This window comes from Microcaecilia unicolor, chromosome 5, assembly GCF_901765095.1.
Source record: "Microcaecilia unicolor chromosome 5, aMicUni1.1, whole genome shotgun sequence".
Taxonomy (NCBI): domain Eukaryota; kingdom Metazoa; phylum Chordata; class Amphibia; order Gymnophiona; family Siphonopidae; genus Microcaecilia; species Microcaecilia unicolor.
In genome coordinates, this window is record NC_044035.1 from 148,734,569 (window position 1) to 148,759,522 (window position 24,954).

The 24,954-nt window shown below is 42.1% G+C and overlaps 1 protein-coding gene across 3 annotated transcripts in view; it reads left to right on the forward strand.

Annotated features, from left to right (window-relative positions):
- Positions 1–2,020, forward strand: part of UNC5B (unc-5 netrin receptor B) — a 457,404-nt gene extending 455,384 nt beyond the window's left edge. For all 3 annotated transcript variants that reach the window (XM_030203413.1, XM_030203415.1, XM_030203414.1), the window contains one exon: positions 301–2,020. In XM_030203413.1, the coding sequence (XP_030059273.1) occupies positions 301–466 (166 nt within the window). In that variant the 3' untranslated portion in view covers positions 467–2,020. The remainder of the gene's footprint in view (positions 1–300) is intronic.
- The last annotated feature ends 22,934 nt before the right edge of the window (positions 2,021–24,954 follow it).

Consider the following 24,954-nt stretch of genomic DNA (forward strand, 5'->3'; position numbering starts at 1 on the left):
CAAATCCTTTCTAAACTGGCCCACAAGTAATTTTAAGAGGAACCTATGGCATATGCTCCCCTGCTCTCTTTCATTACTTTGTTTTGTTTTCCTTCACTTTGTGCCCTTTCCCTGTGCCCTTTCCCTAAATGTTGAGAGCTTTGGGTTTCCACTGTTTTCAACCTCTGGTAGGCCACTGTACTCCCGGGATCACTTTTAATCCTGGCTACTAATTCTGAATGACTGTATTGTAGAATTCAACATTGAACTGATGCGTGCCTATCTGTCTCTCTTTTTTCTTTCTCTCTGGTTGTATCTCAGGTATCTGAATTATTTTGCCACCAAAGCCAGTCCAACTGGGGTGATTTTGGACTTATGGGAAGCCATGCATCAAGACGATGGTGACCTCAACACACTGGCTAGTGCCTTGGAAGAAATGGGCAAGAGTGAGATGATGGTTGTCATGGCAACAGAAGGGGACTGCTGATAGCTTGCAAGGAAGCTGGGAGACTTCGGTGATGAGGACAGTAGAAAGGGTGGGCGGGCTAGAGAACTGGAAATGCCCTTCGTTTATGAACGATAAAGAGGGAGGCAGTTCTCCTCATAAGCAAATGACTCGCAGAGCTGTAGCTACTCCTGAGAAATGGAGGGGTTTTGTGCCCTCTTGTTTTATAGCCACGACCAGCCTTAGAAATGCCCAGTTTACAAGCCATCCAAATGTCTGATGGGTTTTCGATGCCCTTCACATCCTCCAGCTGGGCTCAAGGAGAAGGCTTCTTTGTTAGCCATGGCAACAGCTGTTGGTGGATCTGATTTGCTCCTTCCCACTGCACTAAGCAATTAGAACATTTAAAAGCATTTGTTTTCTCTTTCTTTCCTTTCCTCCTTCATCTCTTTTAACAGCATCAAACTTGCACAGGTCAAGTACAATTGAAACAGACGGCTTTTATTCTGTCCATGCTGTGGAGCAGCTTTACTAAGGCAAAATGGTTTCTTAGGAAACGCAAATTAATTTTATTATCCAGATCTTTGGATGAGTCCTTGTTTTCTCCTTTATCTTTTTAATGTTTGTGGGTGCGACTGCATACATAACACATCGGTGCACAGGAAAGGTGCACTTTGTGTCAAAACTCCTTTCTACTCAAGAAAAATCATTTAAAGGAAAAAGTAGGTGAATCGATTGCAAGCCCCAGAGCCTCTTGTTTTAACTCTGATGGCTAAGTGTGTGCACTGTATGTCATTAGCTAAAAGGACATTAAATATTTCTGCTTTTTATTTTCTTATATATATTTTTCACAGACTTCATTTTTAAAGCACCCCTATCAGACTCAGGGAAAACTTTCATTTGGACACTGCTGAGGTAATTGAATAGTTTTCTGTCAAATTATTCATAAACAGCCTAGGTGGGTAGGAAAATGCAGAAAATATGTGGGACAGGTGAAAAAGAGGGTAAACTTTCATCCAAACAGGATCTATTTCTAGTACATCAGAAGCATAAATTCAGCCACCTTTTGGGCACTGAATTTCATGGCAGTATCAAAAGGGGAGTGGGGCAAAACAACAGTGTCATTGTTTGTGCCCAGTTGCAGTGGGTGTGAACTGAGATACAAAGACTGGAAATGGAAGAGCAGGGGATCCAACTCCTGATACAGGACATCTTCCGGCTTTCTGGTCTTTGTGGTAATTGGTGAGAATCTCTGTACTGTACTGGTCCAAAAGAGTTACAATGAACTTAGGTTATGGAGAATTCTCTAAATAGCCCTTCTGTGCTCCTCTCAGGTAAGAATGAGCATGTTACAGGACTGTTCAGCACAAGTCCTCTGCAAATGTAAAAGAGGCAGAACCGGAGAAGAGTTTTTTAAAAGGATACATAGGAAAGAAGGTATCTTGGTCAGTAAACCCCTGCACCCTTTGAGGAGACCTGGCAGTGCATTGTTTTACTGCAGCTAGGAAGTTGTGATCTGCTGCAGTGTAATGACTGTATACAGGCCAGGCCTTAACTCGCAGCAGGTTCCGTTCTGTGGGGGGGTCTTTTACAAAGGTGCGGTAGTGTTTTTAGCGTGTGCTAAATGCTTGAGACGCCAATAGGAATAATATATGGGCGTCTCTAGCGTTTAGTGCACACTTATTTTTAGCGCGCGCTAAAAACACTAGCGCGCCTTCATAAAAGGACCCTTGTGTGTTGGAAGAGAGAAGGCGTGGGAACATCTGGATACCTTCCTAAGCAGTAACTTGTGTGGTCTTTGTTCTTTTTATCAATGTTTTATTAGGAAGGGAACCCTAGAATCATTTTTCTCTTGTTGCATCTCAAGTTCTGTCATGGTGCTGGACACTTATAAATAGCTTTGAAAGAAAAATTCACTGTAAAGTATGTCTCTAGCCATGAACAATGTATGTCCTAAATGAGATGGTCGCACTATTTACTCATTCTCTTTTTACAATGAATTCAGTACAATCATCCAGTTGGGATGTAGAGGCAGTTAAAGGCGTAGGCTTTCTCTTAACTGAATATCATGAAATAGAATGTCATGGAGTTTAGCAAATTTGTGCCTATGTGTAATACACAGGTACTGATTTAATTTCAAAAGGAAAAGTTTGTGCCATAATTTGTATTGAGCATATAAACATACATGTTTGAATTCCAAGATTCTTGTATTGACAAACAGTTGGGAGAATATAAGTACAGTGGAAAACAGACATAGGAAGATGCTTTTTAAACTGCTCATTAGGGATGTACATTTGTTAGCACATGTTCTGTTCATTTAGACACCTTAAAAGTATGCATAAAATTGATTTAGCATACATTAACCTACAAATTAACACAGGCACAGTCAGTCTCCATGCAACACAGGTTAACGAACTATGTGTTTTCTACCTCCCAATTTCCCTTTCCAATCGGTTTCCTTCACTAGCACACACACTTTTAATGGGTGGAATCTCTAGGAGGAATTCACAACAGAAAGAATAATCAGATGTATACATAGGAGTGAATTCCATATATGGCGCTGAAAAAAACAATATTCTTTAAGCCATGCTTAAAATTAGGTGCGGTTTATAGAGTATCGCTTACACCCGGGAATTGCGCCTAACTGTGGGTGTGGCCATTTCCACCAACCGAAACGTGGTGCAAATGTACACACTTAAATTAGGTGCATATCCCTCTTTATTCTATAATAATGCGCGTAAATACTAGGAATGCCTCCATTCCACCCCTGGCCCTCCCTTTTCCATGCCCATTTTTTTTTACTCATGTGTAAAATTTAGGTGCATAAACTCCAATTAAATCTAGTTAGTGCCAATAATTGCTTCTTAAAAAGTCAATTATTGGCACTAATTAGCTCATTATTCAATTAAATTGAGCGCCCAAATTTGCGCACGCAATGTTTGGCAACTTTTAAAGAATTAGGGGGATAATGCTTAGCTGCTGTAGGGTATATATAGCTTGTTCCCAACACTAGGATGTTCTAAGAATGAATCACTCTCATTGGAATTCACATGCTGATTTTAAAAAAGAACTATTTTAAATTGATTAATACATCATAATCCAATAGTATACATTTGGAAGATCTCTAGTCAATAATCATATAATTTAATTTCTGCTTTTTGAGGGCAGTTCTGTAAAGGGGCACCTACCTTTAAGTACTATTTGGGTTTCTGCCAGGTACTTGTGACCTGAATTGGCCACTGCTGGAAGCAGGATACTGGGCTATATGGACCACTGGTCTGGCCCAGTATGGCTGTTCCTATGTTCTTATGAACTTACCTATAAAACACCTACTTGTAGCCTATTCTCTAAAGAAAAGGATATGCATGATACCAGCGTAACATGTCAAACGTGCATCTAGAATTTAATCACTTAACGCCAGCCATAGATCCAGAGTAAATGATTGCACCCAAATCGCAAAAGAACATGTGTAGATGACATTATCCTATAATATCACATGTAGATTACAGAATTCTATAATCTAACTGTGGCCCTGCTCAGATTCCACCCATGTGAATGCTCACCATCAAACTTTGCAGCATTGCATTTAAGCACCATTTGATAGAATAGCATGCAGCCAGAATATTGGCCTTTGTGCTCATATGTGCACCCATACACAACTATATGACAGGATGAGACTGGTAGATTTTCATTAGGCACCATGGACTGCATGGGGTCCTATTTTAAAATGGCGTAGTTTTCCAAATTTGTTGATTCATTTTATTGTAAGCTGCCTTGGCCTGGTTTCAGATGTGGTGAGATATCAAATACGTAATAAGCATAACCATAAACATGTTCTAAAGTGTGCATCCTAAGACTGGTGTAACCTGAATGGGCACCACTTCTTTTTAGAGATTATGGGCCTGGTTTAAAAAGGCTTTTTTTTTTTCTAGGGGTGCCTTGTGTTTTTAGCTGTCCACAGTTTTATGGCTTTCTTTTTTACTTTTTCCCATTTCATTCATAGCGTGTACTATTGGCAAGTGGTGTGTGCTATTAGTGAAATCATAAGAAGCCAAATTTTGTTCACAATTTTTTTCATTTCACATTCTAGTGAAACAGCACAACACTGTTGCATATTTCATTTCATCTGAAAACAAATGCACATCCCCATTCTGTGCTTATGGGGAGGGGGAGGGAAGCTTACCTAATCAGGCTCTATCATAGTGGCATTAATACTGATTCATGTTGCGCTTCAGTTCATTCCATATCAGGGTTGAAATCAAGGATGCTGGAAATCTGAATTCTGTTTCTGATTTAGTGGAACAGTGTGTGTCCTGGTCAATGATAGAACAGTGGAGGGTTGAGGAGAGATCATCTGTGATATGCCTTCAGATATTCATGCCTTGTCATTATCCAGCTAAAGGAAGAAGTTATCGAGGGGTATTGTTAAAACATGTTATCTAATAAACCGTTATTAGTAACCAGATCTCTTACATAACATGGAACCTGGGTTAAAATGAGCTAGTGGCATTGTAATACATCTTAATTATAGCCCGCGTTGATTACTGTGCCCCAAAAAGTGGCAACCACACATGTTGGGAGAACTGATAAAGCAATCTGAGGAAGCTTCATAAGGAATAAGAATGTTGACAAACTTCTCATTTCATTCCCAGAGCAATCAGGGTTTAGGTCCATTAGAGCAGGAGAATAAAAATAAAAATCAGATGGGCCAGAATTCAGGCTCTATCTGTTCACTTACATTTGTGTAATCCTATCCTGTTTAACCAAAATGACAAGTCACAGTTTGTAGTTCACAAATCATTTGTTGGGAGGTTTAGTTGGAGTAATTTGAGTAGGGGATCAGGGTGGAGATGGGGATACCATATATTGAATCCTAGGTGATGTTTCTACAATTCAACAAATATAAACCATAATCTGTAATCTATAGATCACTCCTCAAGCATCCCACATAGTGATCTGTGATGCGTTTTCTTTATTTTTATGTTATAATGGGTAGACTATGGTCTGACGAGAGAGTTGAAGTTAATGCAGAGTATCTTGACTCAGGTCTATAAAGAAAAGCTAAGAGGCAGTCAGTGATTGATTCCATTCCCATCTGTGGTGTTAGGCAGAGGAAAAGGCTTCAGGGTTAAGTGCCTACTTAAATCCAAGCTAATTACCGAGCCACAGAACATGCATCTTTATGGGACTTTTCAGATTTTTCCATCTTTAGTCTTTGTAGTTGCCTTTCTCTTATAATAAAGGTCAAAATAAATGCGGTTTTAATTAAGGTGCATTAATGAACAAAGCACCATGGTTCTCTCTGGTTTGTAAGATTTTAATGAGAGGAAAATATTCTGAAGGTTCTTTAAATAGTCATAAAAGTTTCCATTGTAGACATTTTGATGTGAAAGTCATTTATTGTAAGAAGATTGGGCACCAGTATTCACAAACTGATGTTCCTCTTAGGGGCTAATTCTGTAAATTGGGCTCAAACATTTACACACTGATTATGTGTGGAAATATTTACAATAAAGGCCTCTACATATGTATGTGTACATATATATGTAAACGCCAAAAGTCTGCCTAGATAAGGAGTGGGCAACCACGGTCCTCGAGGGGCCACAGCCCAGGTGAGTTTTCAAAATTTCCACAATGAATATACATGAAATTGATTTGCATGTATGACTTCCTTTGTGTGAAAATTGATCTCGTGCATATTCTTTGTGGAAATCTGGAAAACCCAACTGGATTGTGGCCCTCGAGGACCGTGGTTGCCCACACATGGCCTAGGTACTGTTCTGTAAGTAAGCACATATTTTACAGGTAAGTGTACACAGAGGTGGAATCTGTGTAGAGGATGGGAGGGACTCACACATACCTTATAGAATATTATAAATTACGCACATATCTCTGGCATATATATCATCTGTTATGCTAGTATTCTATAAAAGAAAGTAGATGTCTACATTCCCTTATAGAATAAGTGCCCTGCTATAGAATTACCACCTAAAGGGTCCTTCTACTAAGGTGTGCTAACAGATTTATGCATGCTAACAATTAGTGCGTGCTAAATGATGACGTCCATAGTAATATAATGGGTATCTTATCATTTAGTGCACACTAAATCTATTAGAACAACTTAGTAAAAGGACCTCTAAGGATCTAAGCTTAAATCCATTACCCCCTCCTCAGACTGTACTCAGGTTCTTCTCAAGAATTAAAAGTAACCCTCTGTAGACAAAGAAAGTAGTCTAGCTAAGATTTGTCTTTGAAGCTGTATCCTTCAAAGCTGAGTACACATAACCCTGGAACATCGCTTCTTATTTTGTTATATTTTTTTCAGAATATGTTCTAGATGAGCAACTAAGAATCAAGATTAAACTTTCCTGCCTATCCCAACCCAAGTCAGTTAACAGGCTAATGGTAAAAATGATTGAGGAGATGTTCGCAAATTATTCTATTTTAAGGACACAAAGAGGAGCATAATCGAAAGGGGCGCACCCAAGTTTTCCTGAGGATGTCCTCGCAGGATGTCCCGGCGAAGGGGCGGGGAAATCCGTATTATCGAAATAAGATGGGCGTCCATCTTTCGTTTCGATAATACAGTCGGGGACGCCCAAATCGCTAAATTTAGGTCGACCTTAGAGATGGTCGTCCTTAAAGATGGTCGTCTTCGATTTTCGGCAATAATGGAAAGCGAGGACGCCCATCTCATAAACTACCAGATCCAAGCCATTTGGTCGTCGGAGGAGCCAGCAGTCGTAGTGCACTGGTCCCCTTGACATGCCAAGATACCAAGTGGGCACCATAGGAGGCACTGCAGTGGACTTCAGAAATTGCTCCCAGGTGCATAGCTCCCTTACCTTGGATTCTGAACCCCCCAACCCCCCCCAAAAAAATAAACCACTACCCACAACTTTACACCACTACCATAGCCCTAAGGGGTGAAGGGGGCACCTACATGTGGGTAGAGTGGGTTTCTGGTGGGTTTTGAAGGGCTCACATTTACCAGCACAAGTGTAACCGGTAGGGGGAGGTGGGCCTGGGTCCGCCTGCCTGAAGTGCACTGCACCCACTAAAACTGCTCCAGGGACCTGCATACTGCTGTCAGGGAGCTGGATATGACATTTAAGTCTGGCATAGAGGCTGGCAAAAAATATTTTTAAATTTTTTTTTTTGGGGTGGGAGGGGGTTAGTGACCATGGGGGAGTAAGGGGCTGTCATCCCCGATTCCCTCCAGTGGTCATCTGGTCAGTTCAGACACCTTTTTGAGGATTGGTCATAAGAAATAATGGACCAAGTAAAGTCGCCCAAGTACTCGTCAGGGACGCCCTTCTTTTTTCCATTATCGGTCAAGGATGCCCATGTGTTAGGAACGCCCCAGTCCCACCTTTGCTATGCTTCCAACACACCCCCATGAACTTTGGTCGTCCCTGCGACGGAATGCAGTTGAGGACGCCCAAAACTGGCTTTCGATTATGCTGATTTGGGCAACTCTAGGAGAAGGACACCCATCTCCCGATTTGTGTCAAAAGATGGGTGCCCTTCTCTTTCGAAAATAAGCCTGATAGCAGCCTATTTCCATGATTCAACTTTATATCCCCCACTCAATCTAGCCTTCCTCAGGCCACCCTTCATAGTTAAATCCATGGCATTTTATATGCCAGTAACAGTCAGTATTCCTGTAGCTAATGTAGGAGCTGTTATCCTAAAGTTAAAATGCGTTACTGCATTACCATGTATTAACATGCAGCAAGGCGCATTAATGCACGATAATAGGTGTTACTAATGCACTTTAGTAAATAGGCCCCGTTTGCTGTAATGTAAGCTATCTTGAAATCGAACATTCATACATTTTGAAAGCAAGGCTTCATAAGTCAGCCCCTTAGACACCCAGCGATAAAGCAGACATATAGGATTTATACTGATATTAATGAAGCATTTAACCATTTGAAGAGATTCTACCAAAACTATTTGAAATTTTGCTGAAAATAATGCTATCTTTTGGTCTGAGATTAGCAAAATAGTCCAGGTTTCTCTTTTCCTTTATAGAAGGTTCTTAAATTAGCAGCAGTGCTCAGAAAAGACAGGTATTTCTTAACATGATGTGATTGATTGCTGACAGAGGTGCTCTCATGTAATGAAAATGAGGCAATTTGTATATTTTGTACCTTTAAATTATACTTTTAACTATGGAATTGTAGTTGGTCTGCTTCCTTTATGCACTTCAGATGCTTTGACATGTTGAAATGAATTTTAAAGAGGAGGTATTTGAAAAATTAAGCAAAGTATGTTGCTGAGCTTTCCTTACCACACTTTTTTTTTCACTAGTGATAGATGTGTTTTGCACACCTCTAATGGAACTAGTCCGTATGTACCATTTTTGGTGCTGCTTTGTGATATTCACTATTAGAGTTACTAATGTGAAGGAAATCCGTGAACTCAATACTATTTAGGAGGGGGGATTCTGTATAGGTCGTCCAAATTTAGGCACTCAACTTTACACAACGTAATTGGCTAAATTGATGATAACAATAATTGGTGTTAGCAAGAACCTCATTGGCAGTCATTAGGAGTTACACACGGATCTGCTCTATGCCCAATTCTATAACATGTGTGCTAATTTTCATAGCGTGCAACTCCAAAGGGGATGTGGGCATGGGTGGGTTGGGGTGTGCCAAGCAATTAGGCATGCAGTTATAGAATACTGTCATTTCCATGCCTAACTGCCATTAGTTGGGCATAAACAATTACACCCACCTTTGGTAGGCATAAGTGCTCACACCCAAAGTTAGATGCGAGATGTGTGCTAAGCTAGTATTCTATTAAGGCTGCTCTGTGCAGAATGATATTTATAGAATACTGGCTCAGCACGGATCAACCAGGTGCCTAACTTTGAACAACCTATACAGAATTCCTCCATTAAAGTATAGAGAATAATTTGGACATCACAGAAAATGTAGGTTTTTTTTTGTGTACTGAAGTAACCTTTCTCCAGTTCATGCTGCCAGTGTTCTCTCTGAGGTGTGTGGGGACGTATCACCCATGATAGTAGAAATGTGGGCAATGGAATCCCATCACCTTAGAGCAGGGGTTCTCAACCCAGTCCTCGGGACACACCTAGTCAGTCGGGTTTTCACGATATCCCCAATGAATATGCATGAGATAGATTTGCATGCACTACCTCCATTCATGGAACTCTAACTCATGCATATTCATTGGGGATATCCTGAAATCCTGACTAGCTAGGTGTGTCCCAAGGACTGGGTTGAGAACCCCTTCCTTAGAGGGAATGTTGCATGCCACTGAGTATGGGATCCAGGGTGATGGTCTGATCACAATATATTGGAACCTATTTTGTGCCAGTGTTTAAACAAATGAAAGCGAGCAATCTCTGGAAATAGGATAGACCACAGATCTTTACATTTGAAGATCCAAAGATTTCTCCAACTACAAGCAATACAGAAAAAATGCTCGTGCTGAGCTGAGCCAGAAACCGTTATCATGCCTTGTGAGTACAAAGAGGTGAGCATTCCTGCTTTGGAAGACATGATGAAAGTATATATAACACTCATGTGTGTCGGTGTCTGTATGTGGGGGGGGGGGGGGGGGCGACAACCCATATCCATCCTAACAGCAGGAATTCCCATCTGTTTGTAAGTATTCAATACAATTTCACATGATTGATTCTCACCTTGTCTAGCATTCTCCGTGCACTGCCTTCTGTTATTTTGCTTCTGTTGGAAAAGTCTAAAGGGTACAGAGTTCTAGTAGCCAGATGCAGGATGTAATAATGGTCCAGTGAAAAGGATCATGACCTGCAAAGAATGCAAACTCTTAAAAATGCAGGGTATGCATGGGACTTTTTAATTACTTTTATCTAATTCAGTCTTTAAAAGCCAGTGTTAGTTACTATTAAGAGATGTTCCAGGTACAAGAAAGATACATACATTATCACATTTGTGACCATTCACTTTCTGAGGAACTCATTAGCACTCTTATTGAAAGTATTATAAACAACATTTTTCATACATTGCTACCTTACTGCCTATTTTAGGAGTACTGAACAATCTGTGAGCTCATAAGTGGCGTCAGCACGTTTTTTTCCCCCCTGTTGTAGGAAGATGGGCCAATGTCTGTACCCCGGATCAGGTGTAAGCATAAACTCCCCTGTAAGACAATGTTCTAAATTGTAAGACATTGCCCCAGGCCTAGCCTGTCTGTTTCTCTTGGTTACTTGAAATTGGGGAACATGAGGTTTTGAAAGGTACTGAGACTGCCTGGTGCATCTGTTTAGATGCTTTTTGCCAGTTCTTGTCCTGAGCTCTGACCATGGTCCTGAAATAGTGCTAGAACTGGAGCATAAGCCCCGAGGAGTGTCACCATGACAAATTTAGCTAAGACTAGATATATTATTTTTTATGATTATTTGGGAATTGGTTTTATTCAGTAGAATCCACACCATTATTCTTTTTGTGTCTCCAGTGGTTACACTGATGTTTTTGAAAATGAAAGGGAATGCATTTTAAACAAGTGCATGAAGGTATAATGAAAACTGAACAATACAAATGTTGTGAATTTTGGGTCTTGTCACTTCAGTCCCCCTTCATCATAGGTGCTTCCCCCCTCCCTTTAAGCTTTAGCAACAAGGTTTTGTACAGCACAAAATCAAGGGCTCTTTGTTGCCAGTCAAACACCATATCCAAATTAGATATTAATCCAGAACTGGTTTCTAATTCCCATTTCATAGCAGGCTGTGTTTGGAATAAGAATTAGAAAACCATGCCATGGAATTGGGTTGATGGCCCTTTGTGAAGCAATATATTTCAGATTTAGTACATAAATAAAGCATAAAATATGCCACTCATCTGTTCTTAGAAAAAAACACAAGCTGTAGTGTATTACTGTTACAAGAGACTCTCTGAGGAAGAAGGAAGTCCATGTGTCTCTGCTGTAGGACCCAGATCAATAAATATTACAAATAGTCTATCTTGACCACTTTGACCACTTCTCTGAACTTCTCCTCCATTTGCCTTTTTTTTTTTTTTGCTTGTAAACAATCTTTTTTTCTACAAATTATTATCCACATCAAAAAAGTTTTATCAGCTTGATAATGTATATTTTAAAACAGACTCATTCAGAGTGGTCTGTCTTCTGCGAACTGGAACAGACAATTTGGGAGACAGAGACAATCTTATGAGCTCAAGATAGAGTGTGGCATTTCTAGACTTTGAACAGTAAACTCCAGAAATGTTTAGCAAGAAGGGGGCCAGAGCAATGACCACAATTTCCATAATGCTTTCCTGCACGTTTTCGGCTCATAGAAATATTGGTGGACACGAGGCTACAATTTCAAGACAGTACCCAAAATTCAGAATATTCAGGTTCCCAAGGCCAGGAAACAGAGCCAGTGAATCATAACTGAAATAATAATTCTTTACATATAACTTGGAGGGGGGGGGGGGGGGGGGTTGTAGATTACATCAGCAGTGCAGTAAGCTATTAGAACCACTTGGTATTAAAATTCTGCCTTTCTGATTGTTAGTTCATTCTTGAGCAGAAATACGTCTATAAAAGCTCTGCCTGCTTAGCCCCACACAACTACAGGTTATAAGTGGTTCACGGTGCTGCTGTGATGATTGCCATTATAAACCTGTGTGCACACCACTCTTGTGTATCTGAATGAGTGTTTTTTTTAAATTGAGTGTAATCATCTTTTATTTGAAATGCTAAATGCAATATTTTTGCAAAGAAAACCTAAGATTCAGATGATTATGGAAAGGAATAGAGTTCAAAACTGCTAGGCCTATATTTTGAAGATATTAGTAACATTACTACTTTAAGCACAGTATAAAAAATATGGCTTGCAGTACACCGTAACATAAATATCCTTGGAAGTTACTTGCTGTTCAGGTTAAGTGCCTTTAAAATCATTGGGGCTGTTGTAGCATAATGAAAGTCTACAGAAGATGACAAGCAATATTTAGGTCAACAGGCATGGATCTTTCCCAACAGTGAAGTATTAAGAAACTACATATCAAGCAGAAGTTGTAAGAATGGGATAAGCGTTCAAAATCCAATCCCATGATAAACCTCAAGCCACGGGACCTTGAATCTATTATCACCAGGAGTATATTTTGACCCATGAAAGGGTGGAACTTTGCTAGCCTTCACTGATCTGAGCAAGATGACGTTCAGAGTCTTAAAAACCAGTGATTTCCATGCCATCTCCATTTTACATTCGAATGTGAAGCTAGATCTAATGAGCTTTTTCTCCCCATTTGTCTGTGGGAAAGTGCTTCACACATCAGCCCTAGGCTATCGTAACATTTCTATTTTAGTATGCAGTGTTATCTAGATTGCTCACTTGTCTGTGTTTGGCTCTGTTATTTCTTCATATGATTTTATTTTTCAGTTGTCCTGACTTTTTGTCCTAATATGTTTATTTATCATTTTCGACAAACAGGCTTATATCTTTTTTTCATGTCACATATCCCATTTAAAAAAAAATCACCTTCCTCAAATCTATTTCTTGTTTGTTCAAGCCATGTAATGCATGCTTCTCCTGGATCAATATGATGGATGAAAGATATTCTACAGAGAATCAGTTTAGCAACAACTTAATTTCCCTTTTGATTTTTGGGGGGATGAGAGGATGTTCAAGAGGAGCTTTCAAACACTTAGGGAAAAAATAGATATGCTTACTGATTTTGTTTAGCTCTCTAAAAGGTGTTTGGTGGATCTGCCCCAGGATTGAGTTGTAGAAGGTTGCTCACCATGTTCATAGACTTATCTAGAAGTAGTTTGATGATAGAGTTGGTATTTTCTTTCTCCAGAGGTGGTGCATCATAAATTTTCATCCTTTACAGGAACATTTCAGGGTTGAGTAATGTATTGATGCACACTAAAGGGATGTCATTAGGGGTCAGTAGTGTGTCAATGCACTTAAAGACCATGTGATATGGGGGGGAAAGGCTGATTTTATATCCCAGTTGCTGTTGTGCTTCTCCTAACTGAAATCTATGCTCTCCATTGGCTGAGTCCATCCCCCTTAGTTTGGGAATGCTTCAATGTCTACACCATGTGAGGCCACAACTGAAATGAATGTGACAGTCTTAAGCCCAGTTCCAAAAGGTTGCATAGCTGAAACAGAAAATCCTCCCAGTCTGTCATGGTTGTTAGTCTTTTCTTACATGGACAGTGTTTGAGTAATGTGACCTACCGATCAGGACAGAGTGGACTTGTGCAACTGTGTTTGGCCAAAAAATTGAACAGCAAGCAGGGTCATGGGGCAAGATGGATAAACAATGGGAAATTTAGTGTAACTGGTCCAGTGGTACAATAGTATGTGTGTGAGAAATTATTGTTAAACCAATAGTGCCTCCTAGAAGACATATCTTGAAAAGATGTCACAATGTCTGCCCCCATTTTCTAAAGGAGAATACTGTATTTCCTTCCTTTACCAGTTTTTAATTTTACTGTTTCATCTCCAAGTCAGTCCAGCTTGTCTGTGGTGCTTCTATGTTTTTTCCATATCTAGTATCTGTAGGCCTCTCTTTTTATCCTAATCAACCTCTAGGAACATATATTCCATAATTTGAAAAACAGGGTATAACAATGAACTGAAAACATCTGAGACATACAGTGGCAGCCATATTGAAATAGGATTTACAAAAATTATTTTTAAATTTATTTATACCAAGATTGAGAAAAATGAGCTTAAAAAGAAATGGTTAGACAACTGAACCAGAAGGAAAAAGATGACTTTAATCAAATTTGATCTAAATTAGCAACTATTAGACCTGATCCAGTGGCTCAGGCAGTAGCACATAGGAGATTCGAGTTCAGTACCCTATCCATTAGGGGTTGGCCAACTTGGATGTGGTGTCTTGAGGTCCAAAAAAGAGGACAGTCACCACTTCTGATGGCATCTCCTGCCTGTTAAACAGTGGCAGTAAGGTACTCTTAGAGAAGGCACCTATCCAGGCATGCCCAGTGGGGAAGGAACTTTGGAGATGGGAAAAGAGACAACACCACAAAAAATTAGCAGCTCTTGAGGCACTGCTGGTTTGGCAATGGAGGTGAAGGAAGACCAGAGAAGAGTGCTGTAGTTCAGGACTGAAATGCTTTGATGGCATGTGCAAGGTGCCAGTACTGAAAGAGCAGGGAGTACCTAAAGTGATGATTTAAGTGCAGTAACAATTTTGTTGTGGGAGAAAAGACAGGACTCTAAGCGCAAAGAGGTAGAGCAAGACAATTGTGGCATGCATTAGCTTAGCTCAAAGCATAGGACATGAATGATTGGGTGTGGTATATACCAGAATTAAGATTTATTGATAGAAAATAGAGACATAGATGATGCTCAGATAGGGAGACAGGGCTGAAGAGGTTATGGCAGTGCTCTGCAGGGATGCAGTGTCAGAGTAGCTGTCAGTTTTACAAAGAGATATTTTTATAGCAAGAAAAGTAAAATCTAAACTAGTTTTGGAGTTTGCAATCTTTATTAGATGTGGATATCTAGTTATGTTCTGATTTGAAATGGCATTGGTTGTTTTGTCAATACCTCTCTTGTGAACAAAAGCCAATGAACTTTGCTATTGCTTTAAAACTGAATTCACACTTGTATCTTGGTAATAAATAGTATTCCTATGGTAATGCTATGGGTTTAGTACACTGTAGTGCTGCATTATGGTGTTGTACTCCTGTGGTAATGTATTTGGATATGGGACATGCCAGTACTATTTCTATGAAAATAGGGGAAACATGTATGATTATGTCAGTTTATTCATCTCCTGGCGGTCCACTTCCAAATGGCATCTGACTTGGAGCATGCTAAGAGCAGTCTCTCTTCTAGGCTGATCAGCACTCATAACATCTTTCTGTATTTTTGCTGCACGTGATAACTCATGAAGCCATTTGTCCTCTCTGCCTTGAAGGTTTGTTTATAGCTGTGCTTAGAGTTAGCCTGTGTCTCAGTTTGTCTTTGTCTGTTCCCAGAACAAGTTGCTTTGTGTTACAGAGCTTTTTTTATGGGCAGTGGGAACCCATTGCACAAAAAGAACCAGGGGATACCCGATTTCAGTGCCAATGAGAAAAGTGGACCTGGGATCTACCCCCTGAAATACAGATATCTAGGATTAGGACATATATGTAGGGTCTCTAAAGTACATGGGAAAAACTTGCATCCTTACCCCTTTGTGTTTGAAAAGATGGTCTTGAGATGAGATGGCCTAGTACACAGTAATTCTGCAAACTGCTCATTTGTGACTGTCTCTGGGAAAAGGTGACTAAAGTAGCGGATCCAAAATGCTGAGAATGACTGATTTTTCCTGTCATGGGTCTATAAGCAGTCAGCAAAAGTTACATGTACAAACTTCTTTAACTTTTAAAAAATTTTTCACATAAAAGGATAGGGTTTGGACTGTTGTATTACAAATTGTTGTAATAGAATTCATGAAAACCTCATTTTTTGTTTCCGGTAATTTGTCACCCTTTTGCAGAGAGGGTGACATTTGATCTCCTCACTGCATCACACTAGCCCAGGTTACAAAGTATTCTGGCAGTAAAATGACAAGTTGCTCCTAAAATGGGCACTTCAACCATAAAGCATTTCTGGCAGTCCCACATGTGCCCAAGGGAAAGATCTCTTTCACCAAAGGTGGCGCTGTGCTACTCCTAAAGAAAAGAACTACTCTGTTCTGATCTAAGCCTGCTGCTGGGGCACGGTCCATGTTACAGTAGTAAAATTACTCCGTGGACGTTAGACCAGCTTAAAATGTTCAGACACATTTCTGTGCACAGTACCTGGGCAGTTAAAGAACTGTTTGTATGCTGTGGTCAGTGGGTTATCTCTGACCTGAGTTAATCACAAACCATCTTAATTAAACAGATTTAAATGTAGCTGGGACAAACCAGCCATGCTGCTGCTCCTTCAGAGCATAAAACCCTTTTCTGCCTAGCACAGGACTTTGCTGAACTGTCATCAGCGTTTCACTGTGTAATGTGGATGTGCCAAACTGGTCTGTGGAAGGCTTTTCAAGTCTGCTTAATAATGCAGACTGGGGTGATGCTGGAGCTCTTCAGGAGCAAGAAAAGGTTAGAGAACAAATTCCATGCAGTAAAAGCTTGACTCTGTATTGTTCTCTTTCTGATCAGGGAATCAGTCTCCTCCCCATCTGTCATTTCATGGAGCAAGCTATATGTCCTTGTATCCTCTCTGTTTTACCCAATATTGCCCCCTGCTGGGCTGTAACTTCCTGAAGCTTTGCCTTTTCTCTTCTCTTTACATGTGTGGTGGGGAGGGGACTGTCACCATGGCAGCAGGTGACACTGCACCCTTTTCCACCCACTTCCTACATCCCCCTTAAGTGCACCTGTTAATTCTGTAAACTGCAAACTTGTAAATAAAGTTTAGCATTCCTATTGTAACAAATTAATTTTTATGCAATAAATTATATTTCCTAGTCTAATAAAAAAAATTAAAAGTAAGCTTGTGTTTTGGTTTTTGCTTGTATTGACTGGTTTGTGCTCAGGATAGAAAATGTCTTGTGGGGTAAGTCTGGTGGCTCATTAGCAAGTACTGTGCACTACCCAGCAGAAGATCTGTGTAAATTCCCATGTCAGTTGTGTCTGCAGTTCTGCTGAGTTATTGCTCACAAGGCTAAATGCTGAGAAAGAAGATAATCCCAGTCATTGCACAGTGGAGGAATTCCTAGGGGGCAATTATATAACTTGGTGCCTTCATTTAGATGCCACAATGAGGTGCATTTAGGGTCTTATTCTATAAAGGTTATGCTCCTAAATTTATGAGCATAATTTATCCTCCTAAATTTATACTCCTAAATTACGAGCATACTCTATGCTCCAAAAATGCTCATAATTTAGGAGCATAAATTTAGGAGAATAAGTTTTATACAATAAGGCCCTTAGTGCCATTTCTATAATGGAACTTTGGCGTGCCAAAGCTGTTATACAATATTAGCGCAAAGCTGCATTAGTGTGCCAAAATTTAGGCACACCCACTTATGACAGGTCAATGGCCAGTGTAAGTTGAAGTACCTAGGTGCACCATGCAATGTGCACAACTAATAGCATTCTGTAAGTTGTGTATGTCACTTGGTGACATGCCCATGATTTGCCCACATGTACACCCCTTGCAGTTACATACTAACTCCCGGATTCTATATAGGTCACCCAACATTGGGCATGCAAATTTGGGCACCGATCACAGATCGGTGCACAACTTACTTAGCTAATTAGGCACTAACAATTGGAGTTAATTGGCAGGAATTTGGAGTTACATTCGCATCTGCCCTACACATATTCTGTAACATGCACACCTAAAATTTGTAGCATGAAACTCCAAAGGAGGCGTGGCCATGGGAAGGGCATGGGTGGGTCAGGGGTGTTCCCAAAAGTTAGGTACAATGTTAAAGAATACAATCATTGGACGTCAGTATTTACAGCAGCCTTTGGCAGGCATAAATGTTCACGACTGATGTTTGGTTCTGAAATGCGTTTTAAGCTAGTATTCTGTAAAGGTCATTCCATGCAGAGGACACTTTGCAGAATACTAGTTTAGCACCAATCATGTCGGCACCTAACTTTGGATGCCATTTACTGATTTCCTTCATATGTAACGTGGAGGGGCATAATCGAAAGGTCGTCCAAATCTGAATTTGGGCGCTCTCACGATGTCGGCCAAAATCAGGTAGGTATAATCGAAAAATAATATGGGTGCCCTTAGACATTCCATTATCGCAGTTGAAAACGCCCAAATCAGGGATGCCCAAAGTATATGAAAAATACGGCAGTTATGTGAGAAACGTGTCCTTGTTACTGTACTTTATACTTCTCAATGTTCCTTATATTTTCGCCGTACCTGGATGTCCGCAACTACATGCACTGTACGTGCAGAACATGCAGCTATGGGAAATATAAGGAACATACATATTTTATTGTGTATACTAGTAAAAAAGGCCCATTTCTGACACAAATGAAACTGGCGCTAGCAAGGTTTTCCTTGGAGTGTGTATGTTTGAGAGAGTGTATGTGAGAGTGACTGTGTGTGAGAGAGAGAGTGAATGTGCGAGTGTGTGTGTGAGAGAGAGAGAGAGAGTGAGTCTGGGTGCGAGTGTGTCTGTGAGAGAGTGTGTGTGTGAGAATGAAAGTGTGTGCAAGTGCGAATGTGAGACACTGTGAGAGAGAGTGTGTGTTTCACACAGATACAGTGTGTGCGAGAGAGTGTGTGTGAGACACAGACTCTCTGTGAGACTGAGTGTATGAGACCAAGAGAGTGTGTGAGTGACTGTGTGACACATAGAGAGTGAATGTGATACAGTGTGAGACATAGAGTATGTGAGAGACAGTGTGCGAGAGTGAGAGAGAGTGTGTGTGACAGAGATACCTCCCCCCCCCTCTCTGGTGTCAGACCCCCCCTCCCTTCTGGTGTCAGGCCCCCCTCTCTCTGGTGTCTGAGCGTTACGCTGAGCTCTGGCTGTGCTTCAAGGAACTGACCAATCCTATTTAATAGAATGCACCTCCAACATTCTGAAGCCGAGAAACCTTGTGTGGTTGGTCACTTCTGCTTGTGACGAACCCGGAAGTACGTGATGTCAATTCAGGAGATGGATACAGAGAGCAGGAATGCCTCAGCCATGCAGTCAGCTTCAGAATGTTGGAGGTGCGTTTTATTATATAGGATATGAAGTTTGCACACTTGATAATGATCCATATAAGGAAAACTCCGCACGTAGGCCCCGCACGCCTGACGACAGTCCATGAACGTCCATGCGTCACGGCCATCCATGTGTGGAGCCATTATAGATGCCAAGACGTGCACATACTGACCTGTCCATATATGGGATGGTCGTCCATATATGGAGCTGTACATGTAAAGACGTTCATCACGCATGGGCGTCCATATAAGGCGATGCACGCTTTCCAACGGTTATTCACTGAGAAACATGTCTCTCCGCAGGGAGCCCAATTTCAGCGAAGGTGAAATTGTATACTTGGTGCAGCTGTGCATCAAGCACAGACACTTACTGTTCAGGTACCACCACCACCTGCCCCCCAGGACTCTCTCCATTCAAGCCTGGGGTGAGGTAAGGGACAGGTTGGAGAGGTAAGTATTTGCTCACCCCCCCTCCTGGGCTATCAGGGCCCCCTCCTGTAGCTACACATATAAGAGCTCCCTCAGCAATGTAAGCACAAACTGTAGTCTGCATTCAAGGGTAATCAGTGATATGTGCACATGCACATTCATTAATAGAATCTATGTACTAGAAAGCAAAAACATTCCCACATCCCTACAATACTGCACACAAATGGTACTCTCTGTCCTCATGTCCACCTCAGTGACATCATCTGTACCAATGTAATGCCCCCACAGTCAGTGTTGTCAGTCTCTCATATTTGATTTCCAAATGAATTTGTGTGCTGAAGGCAAGAAGGGCCATCCCCTGACTCCTGGTGTACAAACTTATATCTTGCAGAAGATTGGCATTCGGAGGGACCTCGAGTCCCTCCGGCGGAGGTTCCGCCGAACCAAAAGAGAGAGCCCTGACATGATCAGGGCAGTGAGACGGTAACTCAGGGCTCGACATAAGTATTATAAACAGGGCACATGTACTCATTTGTAAATGTATTTAATAATGCAAATGTCCTGTACAATATCAGTTTTCATGTGGCTAATAGGCAACTAGTAAGTCATAACACCTCTGTCCCAGATCAAGGCCTGAGGTTGCAGCTACCCTCCCATGAGTGTGGCTGCAACTTCCAACTAACCTCCTCTGAGTTGAATGAGATGACATGCCTCACTTCTGTATCCCCCTTTCTGGGGTGGATACTGTTTCATGGTATTCCTGCCTGAGGTCCTACTCTTAGTGGAGGTCATTGCCTCATATTAAAGTTATGTGCTTCCCCCGCAAAAAAACAAAACCCCAAAATGGTCAGCCAACCATAGTCACAAATCATAATGCAAACATGCTGCTGAGCAATGAGTGTGGTCTTCCTGTGTACTCTGTGTCAGACCAGCATCCAGGGTTCCCTGTCATGTCATCTCATGCATCTTACACCCCATGGGTATAGCCCAGGGCTCACCACACCTTTCCCCATCCCCCGCCTCAGGCCAGCCAGCTCCTGCACTATGTAAGCCATGTTGGATGTGCTGATCTCAAAGACAATCCTGTTACATACACAGGGCGGCGGCGGCAGGAGGAGGAGGCGGAGGCCGAAGCTGAGGCATGGGAAGATATGCCTCCTCTGGAGGGGAAGGAGCACCCACCAGTCCCAGCAACACCACCAGCTGCACCCACACCAGCAGCTCCACCCACACCAGCAGCTACAGACAACAGTGCTGCAGTACTTTCAACTCCTGCAGCATCTGTGGCGGAGCGGCAGGAGACCCACAGCAGGCTCGTGCTGCTGGTAATTGAGCTGCGGCGACGGCGGCATTTGGAGAGGGAGGGATAGGGGAGGGGAGAATGTTTTTTTTTGGGGGGGAGAATGATTTTGGGGGGGGGGGATGTTTGAGGGAGGGGAGTGTTTGGGGGGGATGGTTGGAGGGGAGAATGTTGGGGGGGGGGGAAATTGTAAACAGTTTTTTTTTGTATATAGTTACAATACAATGTTACACTTTTGGCACTGACCAGGGTCTGTGTGTACTTTGTGCACTACATATGTGTTATTATCAAATGCTGGGGTTGATGTGAGAGGAGGCAGCAATTTGGGTTGCATGACAGGTGACCTGTGACAGAGAAACTTTGGTATACACGTATGATAAGTTTGGCCATACAGAAGGCCACCTGTTCTTTCCAAACTACATGGCTGTATGGTAAGGGGAAGGAGGCTGGGTGGGCATTTCTGTTGAGAAACACAAATGCCCATCCAGCCTCTCCCCCCTTACCATACAGCCCCACAGCACAGATTTGTGTAAATAATAGGTATGTTGTCTAGCGCTAGTGATCTGCCAAGTAGAAACTTGGAGATAACCATAGGTAGCGCATAGACAATGTTTGCTCTCTGATCACCAGACACTCTTACCCACAACCAAACCACATTGGTGAGGGCCAGGAAGGAGCTACAAACAGCTGGGTCATCTTTTCACAATGAAGGTATGAGCAATGGTATATAGTGCTGAGGAGAAAAGGGAAAACAACGGTACAAGCATTAGATGGATGTTTACTTCATCACAATTGCAATATAATACATCAGGTACAGAAAGGCACAGGCTAGGGGCATTATATAAGGCACCAGGCTGTAGCCACCTGCAGGTAATTTTGAATAGGAACTGTAACCAGAACCCTCTCCCTCAACATGACTTAAGGGCTCAAGGCCGTGGTAGGCACGCACCTGTGGCCACCTTGAAAATAGTTTGCAGGACAGAATTTAGAAATGTTGTTCCAGAACTATGGAGGACTGTAGGACTGTGTTGAATAATGTGGAAAAGACATTCAGGGCATATATGTTTCCCCCCTCCCCACCTCCAACAACCTTGAGATTGGGTGGGCACTTCATAAAAGGGGACTGGGGTTCACCACATAAAGAAGGATGGAACCTAGTGTTATGGTATAAGCCAATTGTCAGAATTATTTTATCAATATAAAAAGGCAGCTTTTAAAATATGTACCTTCTTTCCCCTTTTCCTTGGGAATTTCTGGTAGTAGGACTAGTTAATTACAAAGACATTTAAGAGACAAAAGGGTACTGTGCTTCAAAGAGAAATAAAACTCTCTCTGCCCTCCCACCTAAAAAGACTGAACAAAAGCATGACTAAGGTGGATACTTGAAGAATCACATAGACATCTCCACCAGCAGACAGATAGTCTGGAGAAGGCAAAACTCCAGCTATTGATAACAAAGACTTCAGAGGGGAAACCATAAACAAGACATTTGCTTGTCAAAGGTATACCTGCCCCTCCCATCAGCTTTCAGACATGTGCTGAAAGGAAGGACTTGTAATGTGTACCTGCTCCAGAGACTGAGCAGGAAGCCTTTTTACATCAAAAGACCATTTGTCAGCAAAATCCAGACAGCAAGTCTCGTGATGTCATAAGACATGAGACCCAGGGCTCGTGTGCAAACATGAGACCAGGACTCAGGGGTCATGTGCAAAAAACCAGGAAGCCAGCAACCAGATGCACATGGCCTGCTTCCCTGCAAAATAAGAGTATAAAAGGACAAGCTGTTTCCCCAAGAAGGAGACTCTCTTCTCTCTTCAAGACTCTCCCTCCAGGAGATTCTCTCTTCAGCACCAATCCAGATGCCTTGCTCCTAATCTGCAGTCCACCTGCCTCATGGCTCTTCAATGGACCACAAAATGCTTTGCAACAGACTGCTTTGTAAGTTATAACTTTTGATCTAGCCCTGCTACTCTACTTTACCTTACTTAAGCACAGATTATCTGTAAAGATCTTTTAAAACCTACCTCTCGTGTGCAATTGTATATTAAATCAACCTTTTTGAAGCTAAAAATACGGTCTCTTTGTGTTCTGAGTATATGGTATCTTTTATATATACTTCATTTATTTCATTTATTGCAATTATCACCTTTGGTGATAGGTGGAGAAATTAATATCCTAAAACTTATAAATACAGCACCTACTCTTAAATTATAAACAGTAGCGAGTGCTCTAGAGCTCTTTTCCCCTAGTAAATCATTTCTTGTAACACTAGCAGGGGTACACATGAGGTGCAAAGTTGGAGAAAAACTACCAGCTATGGATACCCATGAACCTGGGGATAATAGAGGTAAGATTTGAATGCAGAGAACATACAGAGAATGGGGAATCCTTGACCATGAGGGATGCACACATCCATTCTCAGGGCCTCTTCCCCTCCCCCACCCCACAGGCAGCCACAACTGAGTGAGTGTGTCCAATAGAGAACAAGACATCTGTACAATGAATTGGGTAGAAACAATCATGGCTCTCAGAGTCCAGTGTATTACAGTCCACTACTGTCTCTTGCAATCCTCTTGACCAGCTGTCCTGCAAGATGCAAGAAGTGTTTGTTTAGCACCTACATAGCAGAAAGGAAACAGGTGGCTGAGAGGTATGAGCTTACCTTGAACTTGTGGTTCAATGGCACCAAAGCAAGCACCCACCCGCAAGGGTAATTTCACCGACCCTGAAATTGAACAGCTGGTTCAAGAAACACAGAGGAGGCACATGCATCTGTTTGCTCCCATGGGCCAGAGGCTAGCTGCTACAACGAAGCAGTGAGAATGGGAAGCAGTAAGAGACCAGCTCAACACGGTCTTCCACTGTGGCAGGGATGTGGAAGACTGCAAACGAAAGTGGCGCCGGCTGAGGCAAGATATCAGGAGGAAGGCTGGTGCCAACCCCTCAGTAGATGACACCACTAACCACCCCCACTGCGCGCATCATTCATGGGCTCTTGCCCCAGGAGGGGATCCATGGCATTGGGTCCCTTGACACATCAGCACAGCCTGACTCAGGTAGGTTCACCATTAGGAAGTTGGGGTATCTGTTGTGCTGCACTACACTCTGTTTTACACAAGTGGAGGACAGTGTGGTGCTCCTCAGTAGGGAAAGGGGGGAGAACACCACATGCAATGCAAATCACTATGCATTACAGACCATGACACAGGGAGTAGCAGGGGGGAGGGGGAAGGGGGAGAATGGAGGGGGGAGGGTTTCCAGCAATGTATATAATATATGTAAATAATATATTTAAAATATGAAATATAAATAAAATAATTAAACTGTGTGTGTAGGTTAGCACTGTTTCACAGCTTTGGGGGCCTTCCCCATCACCAAACTCTGCATATCTCCTTCCCACACCTCTGTGCTGGTGCAACTGTGTCCTCTGCATTCCTTCCACAGTTCTGTGTCTACCCACCTGCCTGTGTGTATGTTGCATGGAAGGGGGGGGGGGAGAGAGATCAAAGATGTTGGATGGGGACAGAACAAGGGGAGACTGGATGAAAGGAGGGAGGAGATGAATGAAAGAAGGGAGACACTAGACAGAATGTGGAGAGTGAGGAGAGATAGATGGAAGGGAGAGAGAGAGAGAGAGAAAGGGGACATGCTGGAAGGAGGTGAGAGGGTTGAAGCTGGATGGAAAGAGAAGAGTGGGGATGCTGACTAGAAGAGGGGTACAGAAAGAGAGAGATGAATGGAAAGATGGTGGGAGAAAAAGGGGACATGGAAAAGGGCAGGGGAGAGACAAGCTGTTGGGGAGAAGGAAGGGGGACCCTAGCTGGTTAGATGGAAAGAGAAAGAGGAGAAATGCTGGATGAAAGGAGGGAGAGAAAGAAGAGAAATGCTAGAAGTAGGGGACAGAAAGAGAGAAGACGCTGGATGGAAGAGTAGGAGAGAATTAGGGAAGGTGCTGGATGGAAGGATAGGGAGAGAAAGAGGAGACGCTGGATGGAAGGATGCAGAGAGAAAGAGGTGGGGAGACACTGGAAGGATGGGAAGAGAAAGAGGGGAGATGCTGGATGGAAAGGGGGAGAGGATAGAGTTAGTGAAAGACTGGAGAATAATTGTAAGGGGCATGGGGAGAACAAAAGTGAAGAAAAG